This window comes from Pseudophryne corroboree, chromosome 5 (genome assembly GCF_028390025.1).
Source record: "Pseudophryne corroboree isolate aPseCor3 chromosome 5, aPseCor3.hap2, whole genome shotgun sequence".
Lineage (NCBI taxonomy): Eukaryota > Metazoa > Chordata > Amphibia > Anura > Myobatrachidae > Pseudophryne > Pseudophryne corroboree.
In genome coordinates this window covers 158,420,672-158,442,574 of record NC_086448.1, presented here as the reverse complement: position 1 = coordinate 158,442,574, position 21,903 = coordinate 158,420,672, and the positions used below count along the sequence as shown (strand labels likewise).

Below are 21,903 nucleotides of genomic sequence, written 5' to 3'. Positions count from 1 at the left end.
ACATGTATTTACAGGCAGTCCTGAGGTGGTTCTAAAATTGTAGGAGGCTGGAAATTATGATGAGACATTTATAGTTTTGCATAGTGCACCTTTTCACATTTTACTGCTTTGCCGCACTCGTAGGAGTTATGCACAGTTATAGGTTCCAAGATTAGGGCACTAGCATGGCTTCAATGCTAAATTTAAAGTGGCAATCGTTCGTATGACAAACCAGTCATATAACTGATTGACACTTTAAGTTTAGTGGCATACTTGCCGAAATCATGCTGGTTCTCTAATCTCTGAACCGATTTACATAACCACTGTAGGCTGCTTCTAGCCTGCAGAGGGAATACATATAGGAGACCGGCAGACTGGATGCCAGCTGTCAGTATACAGAGAGTGGCATTCCGGCAGCGAGGACCCTTGCTGGGTTTGCTGCGCTCGCCGCACTTAAGGCCCGGTAGCGATCTTTGCTTGCCACAGATTATATTCCCACTCGGCTGGTGGCGTGGACCCACCACCCAAGTGAGAATTCCAGTCTGCAGTCGGTATTTTGACTGCCGGCATTTCCCTGGCTGTCGGGATTCCGGCTTCTGTATCCTGAATGCCGGTATCCCGACAGGCGGTATATTAACCGCATTCCCTGCAGAGTTGTCTCTCGTGCAGGGTGTGTGTGGTCCCTAGATGTGCCGTTGGTGGTCCATCCGGCCTTCCTGTGCGAAGTCGCGTCATTTTGTAGTATGAGTCCAAACCACATTGCAAAAAAGGTTCAGTGAATAACAAAAATGTAATCTACTTTTCTCTGACGTCCTAGTGGATGCTGGGACTCCGTCAGGACCATGGGGAATAGCGGCTCCGCAGGAGACAGGGCACAAAATTTAAAAGTTTGACCACTAGGTGGTGTGTACTGGCTCCTCCCCCTATGACCCTCCTCCAAGCCTCAGTTAGGTTTTTGTGCCCGTCCGAGCAGGGTGCAATCTAGGTGGCTCTCCTAAAGAGCTGCTTAGAAAAAGTTTGTTAGGTTTTTTTATTTTCAGTGAGTCCTGCTGGCAACAGGCTCACTGCAACGAGGGACTTAGGGGAGAAGAAGTGAACTCACCTGCGTGCAGGATGGATTTGCTTCTTAGGCTACTGGACACTAGCTCCAGAGGGACGATCACAGGTACAGCCTGGATGGGTCACCGGAGCCGCGCCGCCGACCCCCTTGCAGATGCCGAATAGAGAAGAGGTCCAGAAACCGGCGGCAGAAGACGTCTCAGTCTTCATGAGGTAGCGCACAGCACTGCAGCTGTGCGCCATTGCTCTCCGCACACTTCACACCAGCGGTCACTGAGGGTGCAGGGCGCTGGGGGGGGGCGCCCTGGGCAGCAATGTAATATACCTATTCTGGCTAAAATATATCACATATAGCCCCTGGGGCTATATGGATGTATTTAACCCCTGCCAGGTTCCAAAAAAACCGGGAGAAGAAGCCAGCCGAAAAGGGGGCGGGGCCTATTCTCCTCACACAGCGCCATTTTCCTGCCCAGCTCCGCTGCGAGGAAGGCTCCCAGGACTCTCCCCTGCACTGCACTACAGAAACAGGGTAAAAACAGAGAGGGGGGGCACTTATTGGCGATATTTATAATATTTGAGCTGCTATAAAGGGAACACACTTATTAAGGTTGTCCCTATATATATTTATAGCGCTTGGGTGTGTGCTGGCAAACTCTCCCTCTGTCTCCCCAAAGGGCTAGTGGGGTCCTGTCTTCTATCAGAGCATTCCCTGTGTGTCTGCTGTGTGTCGGTACGTGTGTGTCGACATGTATGAGGACGATGTTGGCGTGGAGGCGGAGCAATTGCCTGTAATGGTGATGTCACCCCCTAGGGAGTCGACACCAGAATGGATGGCTTTGTTTATGGAATTACGGGATAGTGTCAGCACGCTACAAAAGTCGTTTGACGACATGAGACAGCCGGCAAACCAGTTAGTACCTGTCCAGGCGTCTCAGACACCGTCAGGGGCTGTAAAACGCCCTTTACCTCAGTCGGTCGACACAGACCCAGACACTGACACTGAATCCAGTGTCGACGGTGAAGAAACAAACGTATTTTCCAGTAGGGCCACACGTTATAGGATCACGGCAATGAAGGAGGCTTTGCATATCTCTGATACTGCAAGTACCACAAAAAGGGGTATTATGTGGGGTGTGAAAAAACTACCGATAGTTTTTCCTGAATCAGAGGAACTGAATGAAGTGTGTGATGAAGCGTGGGTTACCCCAGATAGAAAACTGCTAATTTCAAAGAAGTTATTGGCATTATACCCTTTCCCGCCAGAGGTTAGGGCGCGCTGGGAAACACCTCCTAGGGTGGATAAGGCGCTCACACGCTTATCAAAGCAAGTGGCGTTACCGTCTCCTGATACGGCCGCCCTCAAGGATCCAGCTGATAGGAGGCTGGAGAATACATTAAAAAGTATATACACACATACGGGTGTTATACTGAGACCAGCAATCGCCTCAGCCTGGATGTGCAGTGCTGGCGTGGCTTGGTCGGAGTCACTGTCTGAAAATATTGATACCCTGGATAGGGACAGTATTTTACTGACTATAGAGCAGTTAAAGGATGCATTTCTTTATATGCGAGATGCACAGAGAGATATTTGCACTCTGGCATCAAGAGTAAGTGCGATGTCCATATCTGCCAGAAGAAGTTTATGGACGCGCCAGTGGTCAGGTGATGCGGATTCCAAACGACATATGGAAGTATTGCCGTATAAGGGGGAGGAATTATTTGGGGTTGGTCTATCGGATCTGGTGGCCACGGCAACGGCCGGAAAATCCACCTTTTTACCCCAGGTCACCTCCCAGCAGAAAAAGCCGCAGGCTTTTCAGCCGCAGTCCTTTCGTTCCTATAAGAACAAACGAGCAAAAGGACATTCCTATTTGCCCCGAGGCAAAGGAAAGGGTAAGAGACTGCAACAAGCAGCTCCTTCCCAGGAGCAGAAGCCCTCCCCGGCTTCTACAAAGGCGTCAGCATGACGCTGGGACCTTACAAGCAGACTCAGGGGCGGTGGGGGGTCGCCTCAAACATTTCAGCGCACAGTGGGCTCACTCGCAGGTGGACCCCTGGATCCTGCAGGTAGTATCTTAGGGTTACAGGTTGGAATTCGAGAAGTCCCCTCCTCGCCGTTTCCTAAAGTCTGCTTTGCCAACGTCTCCCTCCGACAGGGCGACGGTATTGGAGGCCATTCACAAGCTGTATTCTCAGCAGGTGATAGTCAAGGTACCCCTCCTACAACAGGGACAGGGGTATTACTCCACGCTATTTGTGGTACCGAAGCCGGACGGCTCGGTAAGACCGATTCTAAATCTAAAATCTCTGAACCTGTACATACAAAAATTCAAGTTCAAGATGGAGTCACTCAGAGCAGTGATAGCGAATCTGGAAGAAGGGGATTTTATGGTGTCCTTGGACATCAAGGATGCTTACCTTCATGTTCCAATTTGTCCTTCACACCAAGGGTACCTCAGGTTCGTGGTCCAAAACTGTCATTATCAGTTTCAGACGCTGCCGTTTGGATTGTCCACGGCACCCCGGGTCTTTACCAAGGTAATGGCCGAAATGATGATCCTTCTTCGAAGAGAAGGCGTCTTAATTATCCCTTACTTGGACGATCTCCTGATAAGGGCAAGATCCAGAGAACAGCTGGAGGTCGGAGTAGCACTAACCCAAGTAGTGCTCCAACAACACGGGTGGATTCTGAATTTTCCAAAATCCCAACTGATCCCGACGACACGTCTGTTGTTCCTAGGGATGATTCTGGACACTGTTCAGAAAAAGGTATTTCTTCCGGAGGAGAAAGCCAGGGAGTTATCCGATCTAGTCAGGAACCTCCTAAAACCAGGAAAAGTATCTGTGCATCAATGCACAAGAGTCCTGGGAAAAATGGTAGCTTCTTACGAAGCGATTCCATTCGGCAGATTCCATGCACGAACTTTTCAGTGGGATCTGCTGGACAAATGGTCCGGATCGCATCTGCAGATGCATCAGCGGATAAAATTGTCCACAAGGACAAGAGTGTCTCTGCTATGGTGGTTGCAGAGTGCTCATCTGTTAGAGGGCCGCAGATTCGGCATACAGAACTGGGTCCTAGTGACCACGGATGCCAGCCTGAGAGGCTGGGGAGCGGTCACACAGGGAAGAAACTTCCAGGGCGTGTGGCACGGAAGATCCGTGGCCTCTACCTCTAAGACGGGACCTGCTTCAGCAGGGACCGTGTCTATTCCAAGACTTACCGCGGCTGCGTTTGACGGCATGGCGGTTGAACGCCGAATCCTAAGGGAAAAAGGCATTCCGGAAGAGGTCATCCCTACCCTGGTAAAAGCCAGGAAGGAGGTGACTGCACAACATTATCACCGCATTTGGAGAAAATATGTTGCGTGGTGTGAGGCCAGGAAGGCCCCGACGGAGGAATTTCAACTGGGTCGATTCCTACATTTCCTGCAAACAGGATTGTCTATGGGCCTCAAATTAGGGTCCATTAAGGTTCAAATTTCGGCCCTGTCGATTTTCTTCCAGAAAGAATTGGCTTCAGTTCCTGAAGTCCAGACTTTTGTAAAAGGAGTACTACATATACAGCCCCCGGTTGTGCCCCCAGTGGCACCGTGGGATCTTAATGTAGTTTTGGATTTTCTCAAATCCCATTGGTTTGAGCCACTCAAATCGGTGGATTTGAAATATCTTACATGGAAAGTAACCATGCTACTGGCCCTGGCTTCAGCCAGGAGAGTGTCAGAATTGGCGGCTTTATCGTATAAAAGCCCATATCTGATTTTCCATTCGGACAGGGCAGAACTGCGGACGCGTCCTCACTTTCTGCCTAAGGTGGTTTCAGCGTTTCACCTGAACCAGCCTATTGTGGTGCCTGCGGCTACTAGCGATTTGGAGGATTCCAAGTTGCTGGACGTTGTCAGAGCATTGAAAATATATATTTCAAGGACGGCTGGAGTCAGAAAATCTGACTCGCTGTTTATACTGTATGCACCCAACAAGCTGGGTGCTCCTGCTTCTAAGCAGATGATTGCTCGTTGGATTTGTAGCACAATTCAACTTGCACATTCTGTGGCAGGCCTGCCACAGCCTAAATCTGTCAAGGCCCATTCCACAAGGAAGGTGGGCTCATCTTGGGCGGCTGCCCGAGGGGTCTCGGCATTACAACTCTGCCGAGCAGCTACGTGGTCAGGGGAGAACACGTTTGTAAAATTCTACAAATTTGATACCCTGGCTAAGGAGGACCTGGAGTTCTCTCATTCGGTGCTGTAGAGTCATCCGCACTCTCCCGCCCGTTTGGGAGCTTTGGTATAATCCCCATGGTCCTGACGGAGTCCCAGCATCCACTAGGACGTCAGAGAAAATAAGATTTTACTTACCGATAAATCTATTTCTCGTAGTCCGTAGTGGATGCTGGGCGCCCATCCCAAGTGCGGATTGTCTGCAATACTTGTACATAGTTATTGTTACAAAAAAATCGGGTTGTTATTGTTGTGAGCCGTCTGTTTAGAGGCTCCTACGTTTGTCATACTGTTAACTGGGTTCAGATCACAAGTTGTACGGTGTGATTGGTGTGGCTGGTATGAGTCTTACCCGGGATTCAAAATCCTTCCTTATTGTGTACGCTCGTCCGGGCACAGTATCCTAACTGAGGCTTGGAGGAGGGTCATAGGGGAAGGAGCCAGTACACACCACCTAGTGGTCAAACTTTTAAATTTTGTGCCCTGTCTCCTGCGGAGCCGCTATTCCCCATGGTCCTGACGGAGTCCCAGCATCCACTACGGACTACGAGAAATAGATTTATCGGTAAGTAAAATCTTATTTTTATATTCATGTTTTCCCTTTTATTATAAAGGGTGATCCCACCATTACTAGATGCTCTGCTACTAGAACATTGCTAGTGGGAACATGGGGCAAAACTCAAAATCCTGCCAAGAATCTAAATGATGAATGCGGCTTCTGATTGGAGAGAGAGCTGATGGAGCTGTTCTTTTGTTTAGCTATGTATTCTATCCTACCTTCTTCAACAGCTAGAGTGAGTCTTGTCTAGCATTAACCACTCTTGCCCAGGCAGTCAGCACTGCAGAGACCTGTGGCTGCAATGCAGCAATAGTGGTTATTCTGGGTGGTCCTTGACACATTTCATAATCTGAATAAATATCCGTATGTACAGAACATTAGCATGTTGTTTGTCTAAGCTGAAACGTATACAAAGAGCAAGAACAATAATGCCTTCCAAGATTAGATTGACAATAAGTTACACGTATGCAAGTATCTTACAGAGATTCCTTGAAGCATTTTGATTTAACTGATGAATATTTGTTAATTTAATATAATTTCAGAAACGTTTAATCCGAAGACTCAGCAATCATCCTCCGTGCTAAACATACTAGTATATTCCCTGCTTCCTATTGCTGGTCTGTCTATGGCCATTCTGCTGGCATTCTGGATGTACCGTCATCGGAAGCCTCCCTATGGTCATGTGGACATTAATGAGGTGAGTGGGACCCAATGGAAGTTCTTTTCAGGCTTTGGTCTAGCTGGAGTTTATGTATTGAGAAAGGGTTGCGACATGGTATATTGTACTGGCTGTTGGTGATAAAAATTGGACTTGGTGCTGTTAAGTCAGAAACGCAACAGGGATGATGGAGGCAGTTTTTCCATAACATGTAGAAACATAACTTGATTTAGAAAGTTATTAATTATAATATATTAAAATAATCTGTGGGACGTCAGCTCATTAGTGGTTAATATTTAGTGCTCCCTCTTTATACCCAAGCTGTACATTTATACAAATGAAATTTGTTTATTATTAATGGAAACTAGCTGCTACTATGGCACCCTATATTATCAGCATTTTGGTCATTTCATTTAGAAAAAAAATATTCAGTTAAGTAAATAGTGTCTACCAGTCATCCTAAGGCTCAGTTATGTGATTGTGCATCTGCTTGTCCACATATTTTGTGATTGCCAGCCCCCAGCACTGGTTTTACCTATCACACTGACCATAAATAATTTGATGTGATCCTGGACCACCAACATTTGGCCCCCTTGCAAGTGCCCCGAGGCACCCAGTTTGGGAACTACCAAGCTAAGTGTTGTATTTGTACTTTGCAGACTTCGCTTAAGGAGAACTGGCTATAATGTAGCAATGTTTCGGGCATATATCTGTCTACTTATTTATACCCAGCAACGGAGTCAGACATTCAGACCATTTAGGCCTATATTTACTAAACGGCCTGCGAGAATTAAAGCAGCAATTATATTAAATGCAGTGTCCATGCAGTCCCGCAGACACAATCACCAAGCATTGGGGGCTTTGAAAACCCGCCGCTTAGTAGATATAGCGCATTGTCTTAATTTTTTGGTCACCGTTTCAGGACTGTTTTGTCCATGGTCCCTTTACCACTGTTTTTTCCACTGACTTTCTGCTCTTATCACTGCTTATTCTATAGTCCAGGTGTTATATAGAGTATAGCGGAATACGTTTCTCCATTTTATTGTCCCTTTAAAACCTATAATAACTATTGATTTTCATTCATTTGGACATATGTTAATAAGGTTACGCATGTCTTGGTGTGAATGTGTTCTGTATCGGCCAAGCCTTAACCATGAGAAGCTGTGAATCAATACAAGAATTCTATTTTCTCCTACATGTGCCATCTAACCGACATTAAATGTGATTTAAGAGAGCATTTTGTGAAAGTGCTACAAGACTGTTTTTGAGTAAATGGATCACAATTACTATACCTTTAATTCCAAAGTGCTAATTGACTAGAAAATGTTACATGGTTTATATCAGGTGCTTTATAGCCATGTTGCGGCAGAAGCCTGTGCAGCAAAAGCACTTCATCAAACAGGCATCAGTGTAACTGACGTGAGTTGCAGAGGGCTTAGCTGCTTTTGTAAGTTTGCCAAAATAATGAAATGAAGAGCGTGGTTTATTACTGCATTTGCACCATTCCGTTCTGTGTTTAATCTCCATAGAAACGGTAAAGCCTTTCAAAAATATTTCATTCAACAAACCTTGGTCCTAATCAGCCACATTCCCTAGAAGACTTTAGTCTTAGGAACATAAAAAAAAAAAAAAAAGATCTTTGTAAACTTTGGCCTAATGAATGTTAGGTGGCACGAATCACAAAGGAGGACATAAAGGTTATTGCAGATGATCTATTTTCTGCACACAGGCTAATTAGTAACTCGTTCTCTTCGAGGGAGCAGGGGTTACTTGGCGCTTTAAGTTACATAAAAGATCAATGCCGTTTGTATCCATCTACCTAGGATCCGGGCCCACCTCCGCCATCGCCGTTGGTTGGACTGAAGCCTCTGCAGCTACTGGAAATCAAGGCCCGGGGCCGATTTGGCTGTGTTTGGAAAGCGAGGCTGATAAACGAATACGTAGCAGTGAAAATCTTTCCCATTCAGGTAAATCAAAGTGTTTTATTTGTATATTCCTATTTTCTCCATTTTAATTGTGCAGCTTGTGAATATGTGAGCAAAGTATATTTTCATACCTCCCAACATTGGTGTAGATAAAGTAGAGTCCCCGGAAGAACCCAGAAAGGGGGTGGAGCCTCACAGTGAAGGGGGTGTGATACACTCCTGTTTCCATCATTGAGGGCTGGGCTGCCCCCAGAGTCTCCCTGCACTGTGAGTAGATGCTGTGCTGGGATCCGGTCTGAAGATCGACAGTGTCTAGGTCGACCACTATAGGTCGACAGTCACTAGGTCGACATGGATGGAAGGTCGACAGGGTTTCTAGGTCGACATGTGCTAGGTCGACAGGTCTAAAGGTCGACATGAGTTTTTCACATTTATTTATTTTTTTTGGATTTTTTCATACTTAACGATCCACGTGGACTACTATTGGAACGGTAAAGTGTGCCGAGCGAAGCGGTAGCGGAGCGAAGGCACCATGCCCGAAGCATGGCGAGCGAAGCGGTACACTAATTTGGGATCCCGGTCACTTTACGAAGAAAACGACACCAAAAAAATAATAATCCTCATGTCGACCTTTAGACCTGTCGACCTAGCACATGTCGACCTAGAAACCCTGTCGACCTTCCATCCATGTCGACCTATAGTGGTCGACCTAAACATTGTCGACCTAGATACTGTCGATAAAACGAACCACACCCGCTGTGCTATATAGAGCAGCCGTGACCCTGCTCTCCCCCCTGCAAGGTGTTGACTGAAGGAGATTACAGCCAAAGAAAGGAAAGACACATAAAGGTTGGTGATTAAAGCAATAAAGTCTGAAAAATGCAGCTGTTGGTTGTTTGGAAATAAATATTTAAAAAACAAAGTTTTTATATGCAAAACTCAAAGTGATGGAAGAGAGTGAGGAATATTAAAGTTTCATGACCACTTGGCACAGCGATCAGGACCATCCGTAGGGGAAGGAGAGATGAGAGTATGCATGCTTGACCAAAGGTCACCATCACTGAATTTTCTTCAAGCAGTAGTTCTTGTTCCTCTTTAAGTACTGTCCAGTAATGTAATATTATATTGTATAGTTATTTTCTGGAACATAATTGTCAGAATACAGAAAATAAATCTCCCCTTGTATACAAATAGAGGACTTTTATTCCATTGCTAATGAGCATTTCAGTTTACAAGATACCGCAGTCCCCATGTCTTATGCAAAGTCATATATAGTTATTGATATTGCTATCATGTCATACATCCTGGGACTGTTTGGAGCAGCCCTGTCACCGCAAACTCCATTTTGTGCTGGCAAGCGTTAGCTCTGCACAGTGACTGCTTCAACCATGGTCCATGGAGCTGGGTGAGGATGTTAGTGTAGAAGCGGATCACATTTATTGCTGCTTTTGGATTTATGCATGTAATGGCAGATGGTAGTTTTAGTTTATTGCCATAATCATTGCACAGAGAACTGCCATGTCACTGCAGGCTGCCCATCCCCGAGAGCGACCAGGCCTCATTTTGAGGATATACAAAACAATTAAACTGCTCCGGAGATTCTCGGATGCCTTGCAAATATAAAATATTAGCTTCGCTACAGACCCTCAGGTTTTGAAGTGAGGAAACATTTAGGGCACTACCATTAAAACAATACAAAATCGAGAACTAAGCTCCTAATGCAGGTCTGAACGTATAAATTTGTAGTATGTCTGGAGTGTTTGGGAGTTTGGTAGGAGATCATGGTAATAATATGCTCCAGTGATTTACAGTTCCTGCCAGCTGTTTATAGAGGTAAATTGCACATAAGGCTCTTTTCAGTCACACCAGGGAGAGGTGAGAGAGCTGCTTTATGTCGGGTGTAACATAGTTCAGGACTCATTGTGCCATTTGTCTGCAGCTGACTCCCAGTTCTAGCGCTTTCCTGTCGCCATTGTTACTCTTTAAAAAAATATATACAAACTGCAGAGTGCTTAATATACAAAGCACAATGTTACTTGAATACATCTAATTCTATTCTACCAGCGTATTGTCACTTCTCCATAGTCCCATAATGCTTTGCGGAAGTGCCATGTACACTTTACAATTACAACATGCACAATTTGCTCCCGACTTGACAAAATGTCTGCCATATTAGTTGAATTATGTGACTGGGGGCTGCATTATGAAGCTATCATTCAGCGCCCACTCCGGTCAGTGAGGAGGAGATGACAGTGCGGGTAAAGTCTAAGTGGGCAGCCCAGCAATTCCGGGAATGCTGGGCATAACTCCGGAGTGTTTTAAACAGGGGCCCTCCATGAGGCCACAAACACTTCCCACTAGGCCACGCACCTAGAGTGATGCAAACGGTGGATTCCACTGACGATAAGCCCCCTTAAATCACTGGGATAATGGTGTGGAACCATTTTACTGGAGATTTGCGCATGCGCTTTTATGTTCTGGGGCAGCGCCAGAGTCCCCTAGGGACCCTAGTGCCCAGAGCTGCAAGGTAGAGAGGAGGTGGCCCACACAGGCCACCTCCTCTCTAGAAACGCCCCTAACACAACTATTTATAGTACTTTGTGAGAGCTCTGCCTTACGCAGCCAAATGGTCACACTGAATACGAAGTATTATTATGTTTATCCTGACCAATTTCTTACGATTTTTTTTTTTTTTAACCAGGAAACGTCCAGCGTAATCCATGCATTGCACAATTCACATCCATTTGTTTTATAGTTTCACAGTATCTTCCTCTTTGTGACCCATTCCCATTAACATTAAGTAACATGGTATAACAAAGAAAATGCATTGTATGCAGCATGGCAGCACAGTGGTTAGTACTTATGCTATCTGCAATTTGTATGGTTTCTCAGTGGGGTTTTTTTTGTCTGTTTCTTTCAGATACTCTAGTTACCTCCCACAATCCAAAATCCTACTAGTAGGTTAGTTGGCTTCTGACAAAAAGAATTAACCCTAGTGGGTATTTGTGTCCATGTGGTAGGGAATATAGATCGTAAGCTTCATTTAGGCAGGGAGTTATGTGAATGACTAAATATCTGTAAAGCGCTGCGCAATGTGTGTGCACTCTGTGGGGGGATTTCATTTGTGTTTGGGCTCCTACTTAAAGTTATGGGAGCTATAGAATTGTTTGTGCCAGGGGGCGTGAATAACTCATTAGTTCTATCCACACCCTGCTGTAAGTTTAAATCCGCAAAAGGTTGGGGTTTTGTCCGCCCAAACTGCCATTTTTCCACAGCACACTGAATACTTTGCACAGGTTTAGATGGGTGCGTTTAGGCCGTGACAAGTAATGGGTGCCCATGGCACTCTTGCCTATCTGCAAAATAATTGAGTATCACCCACCAGGTGCCCATTACTTACACGTATCCAACAAAAAAAGGAGAGAATCATCCCCCCCACCATAAATGTTAATTAATAAATATGCGTTAGACTAAATCAGTTGTATCTACTATAATGTTGTTTGCTTTTCTGTTGACTTCTCTGAAGATGACAGTGCGCACTTGTAGGAAAAAGTGTGCTATGCTCATTAAGGAGGAAGCATGGTAACTTAACAGCAAGTAGTTCTCTTCCTAATTGGCCAGCGGAAAGACTTCCCTATTCCTGGTGATTTTGGTCATTAATCTGCGTGACACTACAATCCCTAGGATTTTCTTAATTTTGTTTTCATTACCAAGCCATGTACTTTGTGCTCCAGGGACTCTCCTTGAAGCAGGCATCTCTGTGGATGAAACTCAAGGGTCAGCCTCGCATAGAAATACACGGCCTATTTTACATTGTGTTTAGAAAGTGAAAGCTACTTACTGCTATGTATAAAGCAAATGCATGAGTAGGGTTTTCATGGATTCTTTTTGTTATCTATATGAATCGAGCCCTTGGAAAGTGAAATGATTAGCAGCGTTACGTATAAAGCAAATGACTTATTGGATATTTCAGTTTTTGTTTCTTTCTCTCGAGTATAGAATAAATGAAGTGCTTTTTTTCCCCCCAAAAGTTCTCTTCCACCCTATTCCATGTTCAGTTATTTTTCATTGCAAATACTATTCAGGAACGCTTGAGAATAATGCTCTTCCACACAATATCAGCAGCCAGCTTGGGAGCTAAACCAGTATTCATGTGCATGCCATCTAACATTGTACTACTGACCTCACTGTGACCAGCCTGTTGTTGTACTGCGCTGTGGAATATGCTGATGCTATATGAAGTATGCTTGCCTACTTTTCTCTGACGTCCTAGTGGATGCTGGGACTCCGTAAGGACCATGGGGAATAGCGGCTCCGCAGGAGACAGGGCACAAAATAAAAGCTTAAGGATCAGGTGGTGTGCACTGGCTCCTCCCCCTATGACCCTCCTCCAAGCCTCAGTTAGATTTTTGTGCCCGGCCGAGAAGGGTGCAATCTAGGTGGCTCTCCTGAGCTGCTTAGAATAAAAGTTTAGTTTAGGATTTTTTATTTTCAGTGAGTCCTGCTGGCAACAGGCTCACTGCATCGTGGGACTAAGGGGAGAAGAAACGGACTCACCTGAGTGCAGAGTGGATCGGGTTTCTTAGGCTACTGGACATTAGCTCCAGAGGGACGATCACAGGTTCAGCCTGGATGGGTCACCGGAGCCGCGCCGCCGTCCCCCTTACAGAGCCAGAAGAGACGAAGAGGTCCGGTGAAATCGGCGGCAGAAGACGATCCTGTCTTCAGACTAAGGTAGCGCACAGCACCGCAGCTGTGCGCCATTGCTCTCAGCACACTTCACACTCCGGTCACTGAGGGTGCAGGGCGCTGGGGGGGAAGCGCCCTGAGACGCAATATTACAGTATATACCTTAGGTGGCTAAAAAGAATACATCACATATGGCTCCTGGGCTATATGGATGTATTTTACCCCTGCCATTTTACACAGAAAAAGCGGGAGATAAGGACGTCGTGAAGGGGCGGAGCCTATCTCCTCAGCACACAAGCGCCATTTTCCCTCACAGCTCCGCTGGAAGGACGGCTCCCTGACTCTCCCCTGCAGTCCTGCTTCAGAATCAGGGTAAAAAAGAGAAGGGGGGGCACGTTTGGCAGCAAATAAATATATTAACAGCAGCTATAAGGGAGTAACACTTATATAAGGTTATCCCTGTATATATATATATATATATAGCGCTGGGTGTGTGCGGGCAGACTCTCCCTCTGTCTCTCCAAAGGGCTAAGTGGGGTCCTGTCCTCTATCAGAGCATTCCCGGTGTGTGTGCTGTGTGTCGGTACGCGTGTGTCGACATGTATGAGGAGGAAAATGATGTGGAGGCGGAGCAGTTGCCTGTGTTGGTGATGTCACCCCCTAGGGAGTCGACACCTGACTGGATGATTGTATTTAAACAATTAAGTGATAATGTCAGCAATTTGCAAAAAACTGTTGACGACATGAGACAGCCGGCAAATCAATTAGTGCCTGTCCAGGCGTCTCAGACACCGTCAGGGGCGCTAAAACGCCCGTTACCTCAGTGGGTCGACACAGATACTGAGTCTAGTGTCGACGGTGACGAGACAAACGTAATGTCCAGTAGGGCCACACGTTACATGATCACGGCAATGAAAGAGGCATTGAACCTTTCTGACACTACAAGTACCACAAAGAAGGGTATTATGTGGGGTGAGAAAAAACTACCAATAGTTTTTCCTGAGTCAGAGGAAATAAATGAGGTGTGTGAAAAAGCGTGGGTTTCCCCCGATAAAAAACAGCTAATTTCTAAAAAATTATTAGCATTATATCCTTTCCCGCCAGAGGTTAGGGCGCGTTGGGAAACACCCCCTAGGGTAGATAAGGCGCTCACACGTTTATCTAAACAAGTAGCGTTACCGTCTCCTGATACGGCCACCCTCAAAGAACCAGCTGATAGAAGGCTGGAAAATATCCTAAAAAGTATATACACACATACTGGTGTTATACTGCGACCAGCAATCGCCTCAGCCTGGATGTGCAGTGCTGGAGTCGCATGGTCGGATTCCCTGACTGAGAATATTGATACCCTGGATAGGGACAATATTTTGTTAACTATAGAACATTTAAAGGATGCATTACTATATATGCGTGATGCACAGAGGGATATTTGCACCCTGGCATCAAGAGTAAGTGCTATGTCCATCTCTGCCAGAAGAGCGTTATGGACGCGACAGTGGTCAGGGGATGCGGATTCCAAACGGCACATGGAAGTATTGCCGTATAAAGGGGAGGAGTTATTTGGGGCTGGTCTATCGGACCTGGTGGCCACGGCAACGGCTGGAAAATCCACCTTTTTACCCCAGGTCACTCCACATCAGCAGAAAAAGACACCGTCTTTTCAAACTCAGTCCTTTCGTTCCCATAAGTACAAGCGAGCAAAAGGCCACTCTTTTCTGCCCCGGGGCAGAGGAAGAGGAAAAAGACTGCACCATGCAGCCGCTTCCCAGGAGCAGAAGCCCTCCCCTGCTTCTGCCAAGTCTTCAGCATGACGCTGGGGCTTTACAAGCAGACTCAGATATGGTGGGGGCCCGTCTCAAGAATTTCAACGCTCAGTGGGCTCACTCGCAAGTGGATCCCTGGATTCTACAGGTAGTATCGCAGGGGTACAAACTGGAATTCGAGGCGTTTCCCCCTCGTCGGTTCCTGAAGTCTGCTTTACCAAAGTCTCCCTCCGACAGGGAGGCAGTTTTGGAAGCCATTCACAAGCTGTATTCCCAGCAGGTGATAATCAAGGTACCCCCCCTGCAACAAGGAAAGGGGTATTATTCCACGCTGTTTGTGGTACCGAAGCCGGACGGCTCGGTGAGACCAATTTTAAATCTGAAATCCTTGAACACTTACATAAAAAGGTTCAAATTCAAGATGGAGTCACTCAGAGCAGTGATAGCGAACCTGGAAGAAGGGGACTATATGGTGTCTCTGGACATCAAAGATGCTTATCTCCACGTCCCAATATACCCTTCTCACCAAGGGTACCTCAGGTTTGTAGTACAAAACTGTCATTATCAGTTTCAGACGCTGCCGTTTGGATTGTCCACGGCACCTCGGGTCTTTACCAAGGTAATGGCCGAAATGATGATTCTTCTACGAAGAAAAGGCATTTTAATTATCCCTTACTTGGACGATCTCCTGATAAGGGCAAGATCCAGGGAACAGTTAGAAGTCGGAGTAGCACTATCTCAGGTAGTGTTACGTCAGCACGGGTGGATTCTAAATATTCCAAAATCGCAGCTGATTCCAACGACACGTCTACTGTTCCTAGGAATGATTCTGGACACAGTCCAGAAGAAGGTGTTTCTCCCGGAGGAGAAGGCCAGGGAGTTATCCGAGCTAGTCAGGAACCTCCTAAAACCAGGCCAGGTCTCAGTGCATCAGTGCACGAGGGTCCTGGGAAAAATGGTGGCTTCTTACGAAGCGATTCCATTCGGAAGATTCCATGCAAGAACATTTCAGTGGGATCTACTGGACAAATGGTCCGGATCGCATCTGCAGATGCATCAGCGGATAACCCTGTCGCCAAGGACAAGGGTGTCTCTCCTGTTGTGGCTGCAGAGTGCTCATCTACTAGAGGGCCGCAGATTTGGCATTCAGGATTGGATCCTGGTAACCACGGATGCCAGCCTGAGAGGCTGGGGAGCAGTCACACAGGGAAGGAATTTCCAGGGCCTGTGGTCAAGCATGGAAACATCTCTTCATATAAACATTCTGGAACTAAGGGCCATTTACAATGCCCTAAGTCAAGCAAAACCTCTGCTTCAGGGTCAGGCGGTGTTGATCCAATCGGACAACATCACGTCAGTCGCCCACGTAAACAGACAGGGCGGCACGAGAAGCAGGAGGGCAATGGCAGAAGCTGCAAGGATTCTTCGCTGGGCGGAAAATCATGTGATAGCACTGTCAGCAGTTTTCATTCCGGGAGTGGACAACTGGGAAGCAGACTTCCTCAGCAGACACGACCTTCACCCGGGAGAGTGGGGACTTCACCCAGAAGTCTTCCACCTGATTGTAAACCGTTGGGAAAAACCAAAGGTGGACATGATGGCGTCACGTCTAAACAAAAAACTGGACAGATATTGCGCCAGGTCAAGGGACCCTCAGGCAATAGCAGTGGACGCTCTGGTAACGCCGTGGGTGTACCAGTCAGTGTATGTGTTCCCTCCTCTGCCTCTCATACCAAAAGTACTGAGAATCATAAGAAGGAGAGGAGTAAGAACTATACTCGTGGTCCCGGATTGGCCAAGAAGGACTTGGTACCCGGAACTTCAAGAGATGCTCACGGACGAACCGTGGCCTCTACCTCTAAGAAAGGACCTGCTACTGCAGGGGCCTTGTCTGTTCCAAGACTTACCGCGGCTGCGTTTGACGGCATGGCGGTTGAACGCCGGATCCTGAGGGAAAAAGGCATTCCAGGAGAAGTCATTCCTACTCTGGTCAAAGCCAGGAAGGACGTAACCGCAAAACATTATCACCGCATTTGGCGTAAATATGTTGCGTGGTGTGAGGCCAAGAGGGCCCCTACAGAGGAATTTCAACTGGGTCGTTTCCTTCATTTCCTGCAAACAGGACTGTCTATGGGCCTAAAATTAGGGTCCATTAAGGTTCAAATTTCGGCCCTGTCGATTTTCTTCCAGAAAGAACTGGCTTCAGTACCTGAAGTTCAGACATTTGTAAAAGGGGTGCTGCACATACAGCCTCCTTTTGTGCCTCCAGTGGCACCTTGGGATCTCAACGTGGTGTTGAGTTTTCTAAAGTCACATTGGTTTGCACCACTTTCCACTGTGGACTTGAAATATCTCACATGGAAGGTGTCGATGCTGTTAGCCTTGGCTTCAGCCAGGCGTGTGTCAGAATTGGCGGCTTTATCATATAAAAGCCCTTACTTAATTTTTCATTCTGACAGGGCGGAATTGAGGACTCGTCCTCAATTTCTACCTAAGGTGGTTTCTGCATTTCACATGAGCCAACCTATTGTGGTACCTGCGGCTACCAGGGACTTAGAGGACTCTAAGTTGCTTGACGTTGTCAGGGCCTTAAAAATATATGTTTCCAAGACGGCTGGAGTCAGAAAATCTGACTCGCTGTTTATCCTGTATGCACCCAACAAGCTGGGTGCCCCTGCTTCTAAGCAGACGATTGCTCGTTGGATTTGTAGTACAATTCAGCTTGCACATTCTGTGGCAGGCCTGCCACAGCCAAAATCAATAAAAGCCCATTCCACAAGGAAAGTGGGCTCATCTTGGGCGGCTGCCCGAGGGGTCTCGGCTTTACAACTTTGCCGAGCAGCTACTTGGTCAGGGGCAAACACGTTTGCTAAATTCTACAAATTTGATACCCTGGCTGAGGAGGACCTGGAGTTCTCTCATTCGGTGCTGCAGAGTCATCCGCACTCTCCCGCCCGTTTGGGAGCTTTGGTATAATCCCCATGGTCCTTACGGAGTCCCAGCATCCACTAGGACGTCAGAGAAAATAAGATTTTACTTACCGATAAATCTATTTCTCGTAGTCCGTAGTGGATGCTGGGCGCCCATCCCTAGTGCGGATTGTCTGCAATACTTGTATATAGTTATTGTTACAAAAAAATTCGGGTTATTATTGTTGTGAGCCATCTTTTCAGAGGCTCCCTTGCGTTTATCATACTGTTAACTGGGTTCAGATCACAAGTTGTACGGTGTGATTGGTGTGGCTGGTATGAGTCTTACCCGGGATTCAATATCCTTCCTTATTATGTACGCTCGTCCGGGCACAGTATCCTAACTGAGGCTTGGAGGAGGGTCATAGGGGGAGGAGCCAGTGCACACCACCTGATCCTTAAGCTTTTATTTTGTGCCCTGTCTCCTGCGGAGCCGCTATTCCCCATGGTCCTTACGGAGTCCCAGCATCCACTACGGACTACGAGAAATAGATTTATCGGTAAGTAAAATCTTATTTTAACATCTCCCTTCTTGAGGGTGGTTATGATTTGATGACAGCTCTCATGTCAGCAAGCGGGTGGGGAAAGGCAAGTGAGTAATTTTGTCATTATGCCTATTATTTGCTGTTAACGGGGGTATTCAGAGGGTGGTAGCACATGTTGCCCCTCAGGTGGTGGCGTGAACTACCACCTGAGTCGGGATTGCAGTCGCCGGTATTTCACCGGGTGTTGCGATTCCCGCATCTGTATCCTAACCACCGGGATGCCGGCAGACGGCAACTTGCATGCCTCCCAGAGTTTCATTTATACTGGTAATCTGTTATTATTTACTTTCCCGCCTTCGCACAGATCCTAGTCAACCCCACTAACTGATACACGGGTCATTCCACATCAAATCACCCCCCAAAAAAATGAAATGTCCACCACCCATTTCTCTAACGTCCTAGTGGATGCTGGGAACTCCGTAAGGACCATGGGGAATAGCGGGCTCCGAAGGAGGCTGGGCACTCTAGAAAGATTTAGGACTACCTGGTGTGCACTGGCTCCTCCCACTATGACCCTCCTCCAAGCCTCAGTTAGATTTCGTGCCCGGCCGAGGTTGGATGCACACTAGGGGCTCTCCTGAGCCCTTAGAAAGAAAGTATAATTTTAGGTTTTTTATTTTCAGTGAGACCTGCTGGCAACAGGCTCACTGCAGCGAGGGACTAAGGGGAGAAGAAGCGAACTCGCCTGCTTGCAGCCGGATTGGGCTTCTTAGGCTACTGGACACCATTAGCTCCAGAGGGATCGACCGCAGGCCCAGTCCTTGGTGTTCGGTCCAGGAGCCGCGCCGCCGTCCCCCTTACAAAGCCAGAAGCGAGAAGAGGTCCGAAAAATCGGCGGCAGAAGACATCAGTCTTCACCAAGGTAGCGCACAGCACTGCAGCTGTGCGCCATTGCTCCTCATGCACACTTCACACTCCGGTCACTGAGGGTGCAGGGCGCTTGGGGGGGGCGCCCTGAGCTGCAATAAAAACACCTTGGCTGGCAAAAAGACCACAATATATAGCCCTAGAGGCTATATATGTGGTAAATTCCCCTGCCAGAATCCAGAAAAAAGCGGGAGAATAGGCCGCGGAAAAGGGGCGGAGCTATCTCCCTCAGACACACTGGCGCCATTTCTCCTTCACAGATCCGCTGGAAGGAAGCTCCCTGGCTCTCCCCTGCAGTCTACACAGAACAGGGTAAAAACAGAGAGGGGGGGGCACTAAATTTGGGCGCAATACATATATAATATAAAAAGCAACTATAGGGGACATAACTTAGTTAGTCCCTGCATTATATAGCGCTCTGGTGTGTGCTGGCATACTCTCACTCTGTCCCCCCAAAGGGCTTTTGTGGGTCCTGTCCTCATTCGGAGCATTCCTTGTGTGTGTGCGGTGTGTCGGTACGGCTGTGTCGACATGTTTGATGAGGATAATGATGTGGAGGCGGAGCAGATGCCTTTAGAAGGGATGTCACCCCCTGCGGGGCAGACACCTGAGTGGATGGGCTTATGGAAAGTAATGAGTGCACGTATAGACTCCTTATATAAGAAAATCGACGACATGCCAAATGTGGGACAGCCGACTTCTCAGCTCGTGCCTGCCCAGGCGTCGCATGGGTCGTCAGGGGCTCTAAAACGCCCGCTACCTCAAGCAGACCCAGATGTCGACACGGATACTGACACCAGTGTCGACGACGATGAGTCAAACCTGATGCCCACTAAGGCCATTCACTGTATGATTGAGGCAATGAAAGAGGTGTTAAACATTTCTGATATAACTACTGGTACCACTAAAAAGGGTATTATGTTTGGAGAGAAAAAACTACCCGTAGTTTTTCCCCCATCAGATGAATTAAATGAAGTGTGTGAAGAAGCGTGGGCTTTCCCTGATAAAAAATTGGTAATTCCTAAGAAGGTACTAATGGCGTTCCCTTTCCCGCCAGAGGATAGGTCACGTTGGGAAACACCCCCTAGAGTGGATAAAGCGCTCACACGTTTGTCTAAAAAGGTGGCACTACCGTCTCCGGATACGGCCGCCCTCAAGGAACCTGCTGATAGAAAGCAGGAGGCGATCCTGAAGTCTGTATATACACACACAGGCATTATACTTAGGCCAGCTATTGCGTCAGCTTGGATGTGCAGTGCTGCCGCTGCGTGGTCAGATAAACTGTCAGAAAATATTTACACATTAGACAGAGACACGATCCTGTTAACCATAGACCATATAAAAGACTCAGGGGTACATTTACTAAGCAGTGATAAGAGTGGAGAAGTGAGCCAGTGGAGAAGTGCCCATGGCAACCAATCAGCACTGAAGAAACATTTACAATTTGCATACTATAAAATGATACAGAGCTGCTGATTGGTTGATGGGGAAATTTCTCCACTGGCTCACTTCTCTGCTCTTATCACTGCTTAGTAAATGTACACCTCAGTCTTATATATGAGAGATGCACAAAGGGAAATCTGCCGATTGGCATCTAAAGTAAGTGCATTGTCCATTTCTGCTAGGAGAGGCTTATGGACTCGCCAGTGGACAGGAGATGCAGATTCAAAAAAGCACATGGAAGTGTTACCATATAAGGGTGAGGAATTATTTGGGGATGGTCTCTCGGACCTAGTTTCCACAGCAACGTCTGGGAAGTCAGCATTTTTACCCCATGTCCCCTCACAGCCTAAGAAGGCGCCGTTTTATCAGGTTCAGTCCTTTCGGACCCAGAAAAACAGGCGTGGGAAAGGCGGGTCCTTTCTGTCCAGAGGCAGAGGTAGGGGAAAAAGACTGCAACAAACAGCAGGTTCCCAGGAGCAAAAGTCCTCCCCCGCTTCTTCTTCCAAGTCCGCCGCATGACGGTGGGGCTCCACAGGCGGAGCCAGGTATGGTGGGGGGCCGCCTCAAGAATTTCAGCGATCAGTGGGCTCGCTCACAGGTGGATCCCTGGATCCTTCAAATAGTATCTCAGGGGTACAAACTGGAATTCGAGGCGTCTCCACCCCACCGGTTCCTAAAATCTGCCTTGCCGATTGCTCCCTCAGACAGGGAGGCGGTGCTAGCGGTAATTCACAAGCTGTATTCCCAGCAGGTGATAATCAAGGTACCCCTACTTCAACAAGGCCGGGGTTACTATTCCACACTATTTGTGGTACCGAAACCGGACGGTTCGGTGAGACCCATTTTAAATTTGAAATCCTTGAACACATACATAAAAAAATTCAAGTTCAAGATGGAATCGCTCAGGGCGGTTATTGCGAGCCTGGACGAGGGGGATTACATGGTATCCCTGGACATCAAGGATGCTTACTTGCATGTCCCCATTTACCATCCTCACCAGGAGTACCTCAGATTTGTGGTACAGGATTGCCATTACCAATTCCAGGTGATGGCGGAAATGATGATACTCCTTCGAAAAAAGGGAGTTTTAATTATCCCGTACTTGGACGATCTCCTAATAAAAGCGAGGTCCAAGGAACAGTTGTTGGTGGGAGTAGCACTATCTCAGGAGGTGCTGCACCAGCACGGCTGGATTCTGAATATCCCAAAGTCACAGCTGGTTCCGAC

The 21,903-nt window shown here is 47.2% G+C and overlaps 1 protein-coding gene across 1 annotated transcript in view; it reads left to right on the top strand.

The window, feature by feature from the left end:
- The window catches only part of ACVR2B (activin A receptor type 2B), a 264,625-nt gene that overhangs the window by 200,524 nt on the left and 42,198 nt on the right, over window positions 1-21,903 (top strand). Inside the window, exons 4-5 of the mRNA XM_063921838.1 lie at window positions 6,360-6,514; window positions 8,299-8,442. Of these exons, the coding sequence (XP_063777908.1) occupies window positions 6,360-6,514; window positions 8,299-8,442 (299 nt within the window). The remainder of the gene's footprint in view (window positions 1-6,359; window positions 6,515-8,298; window positions 8,443-21,903) is intronic.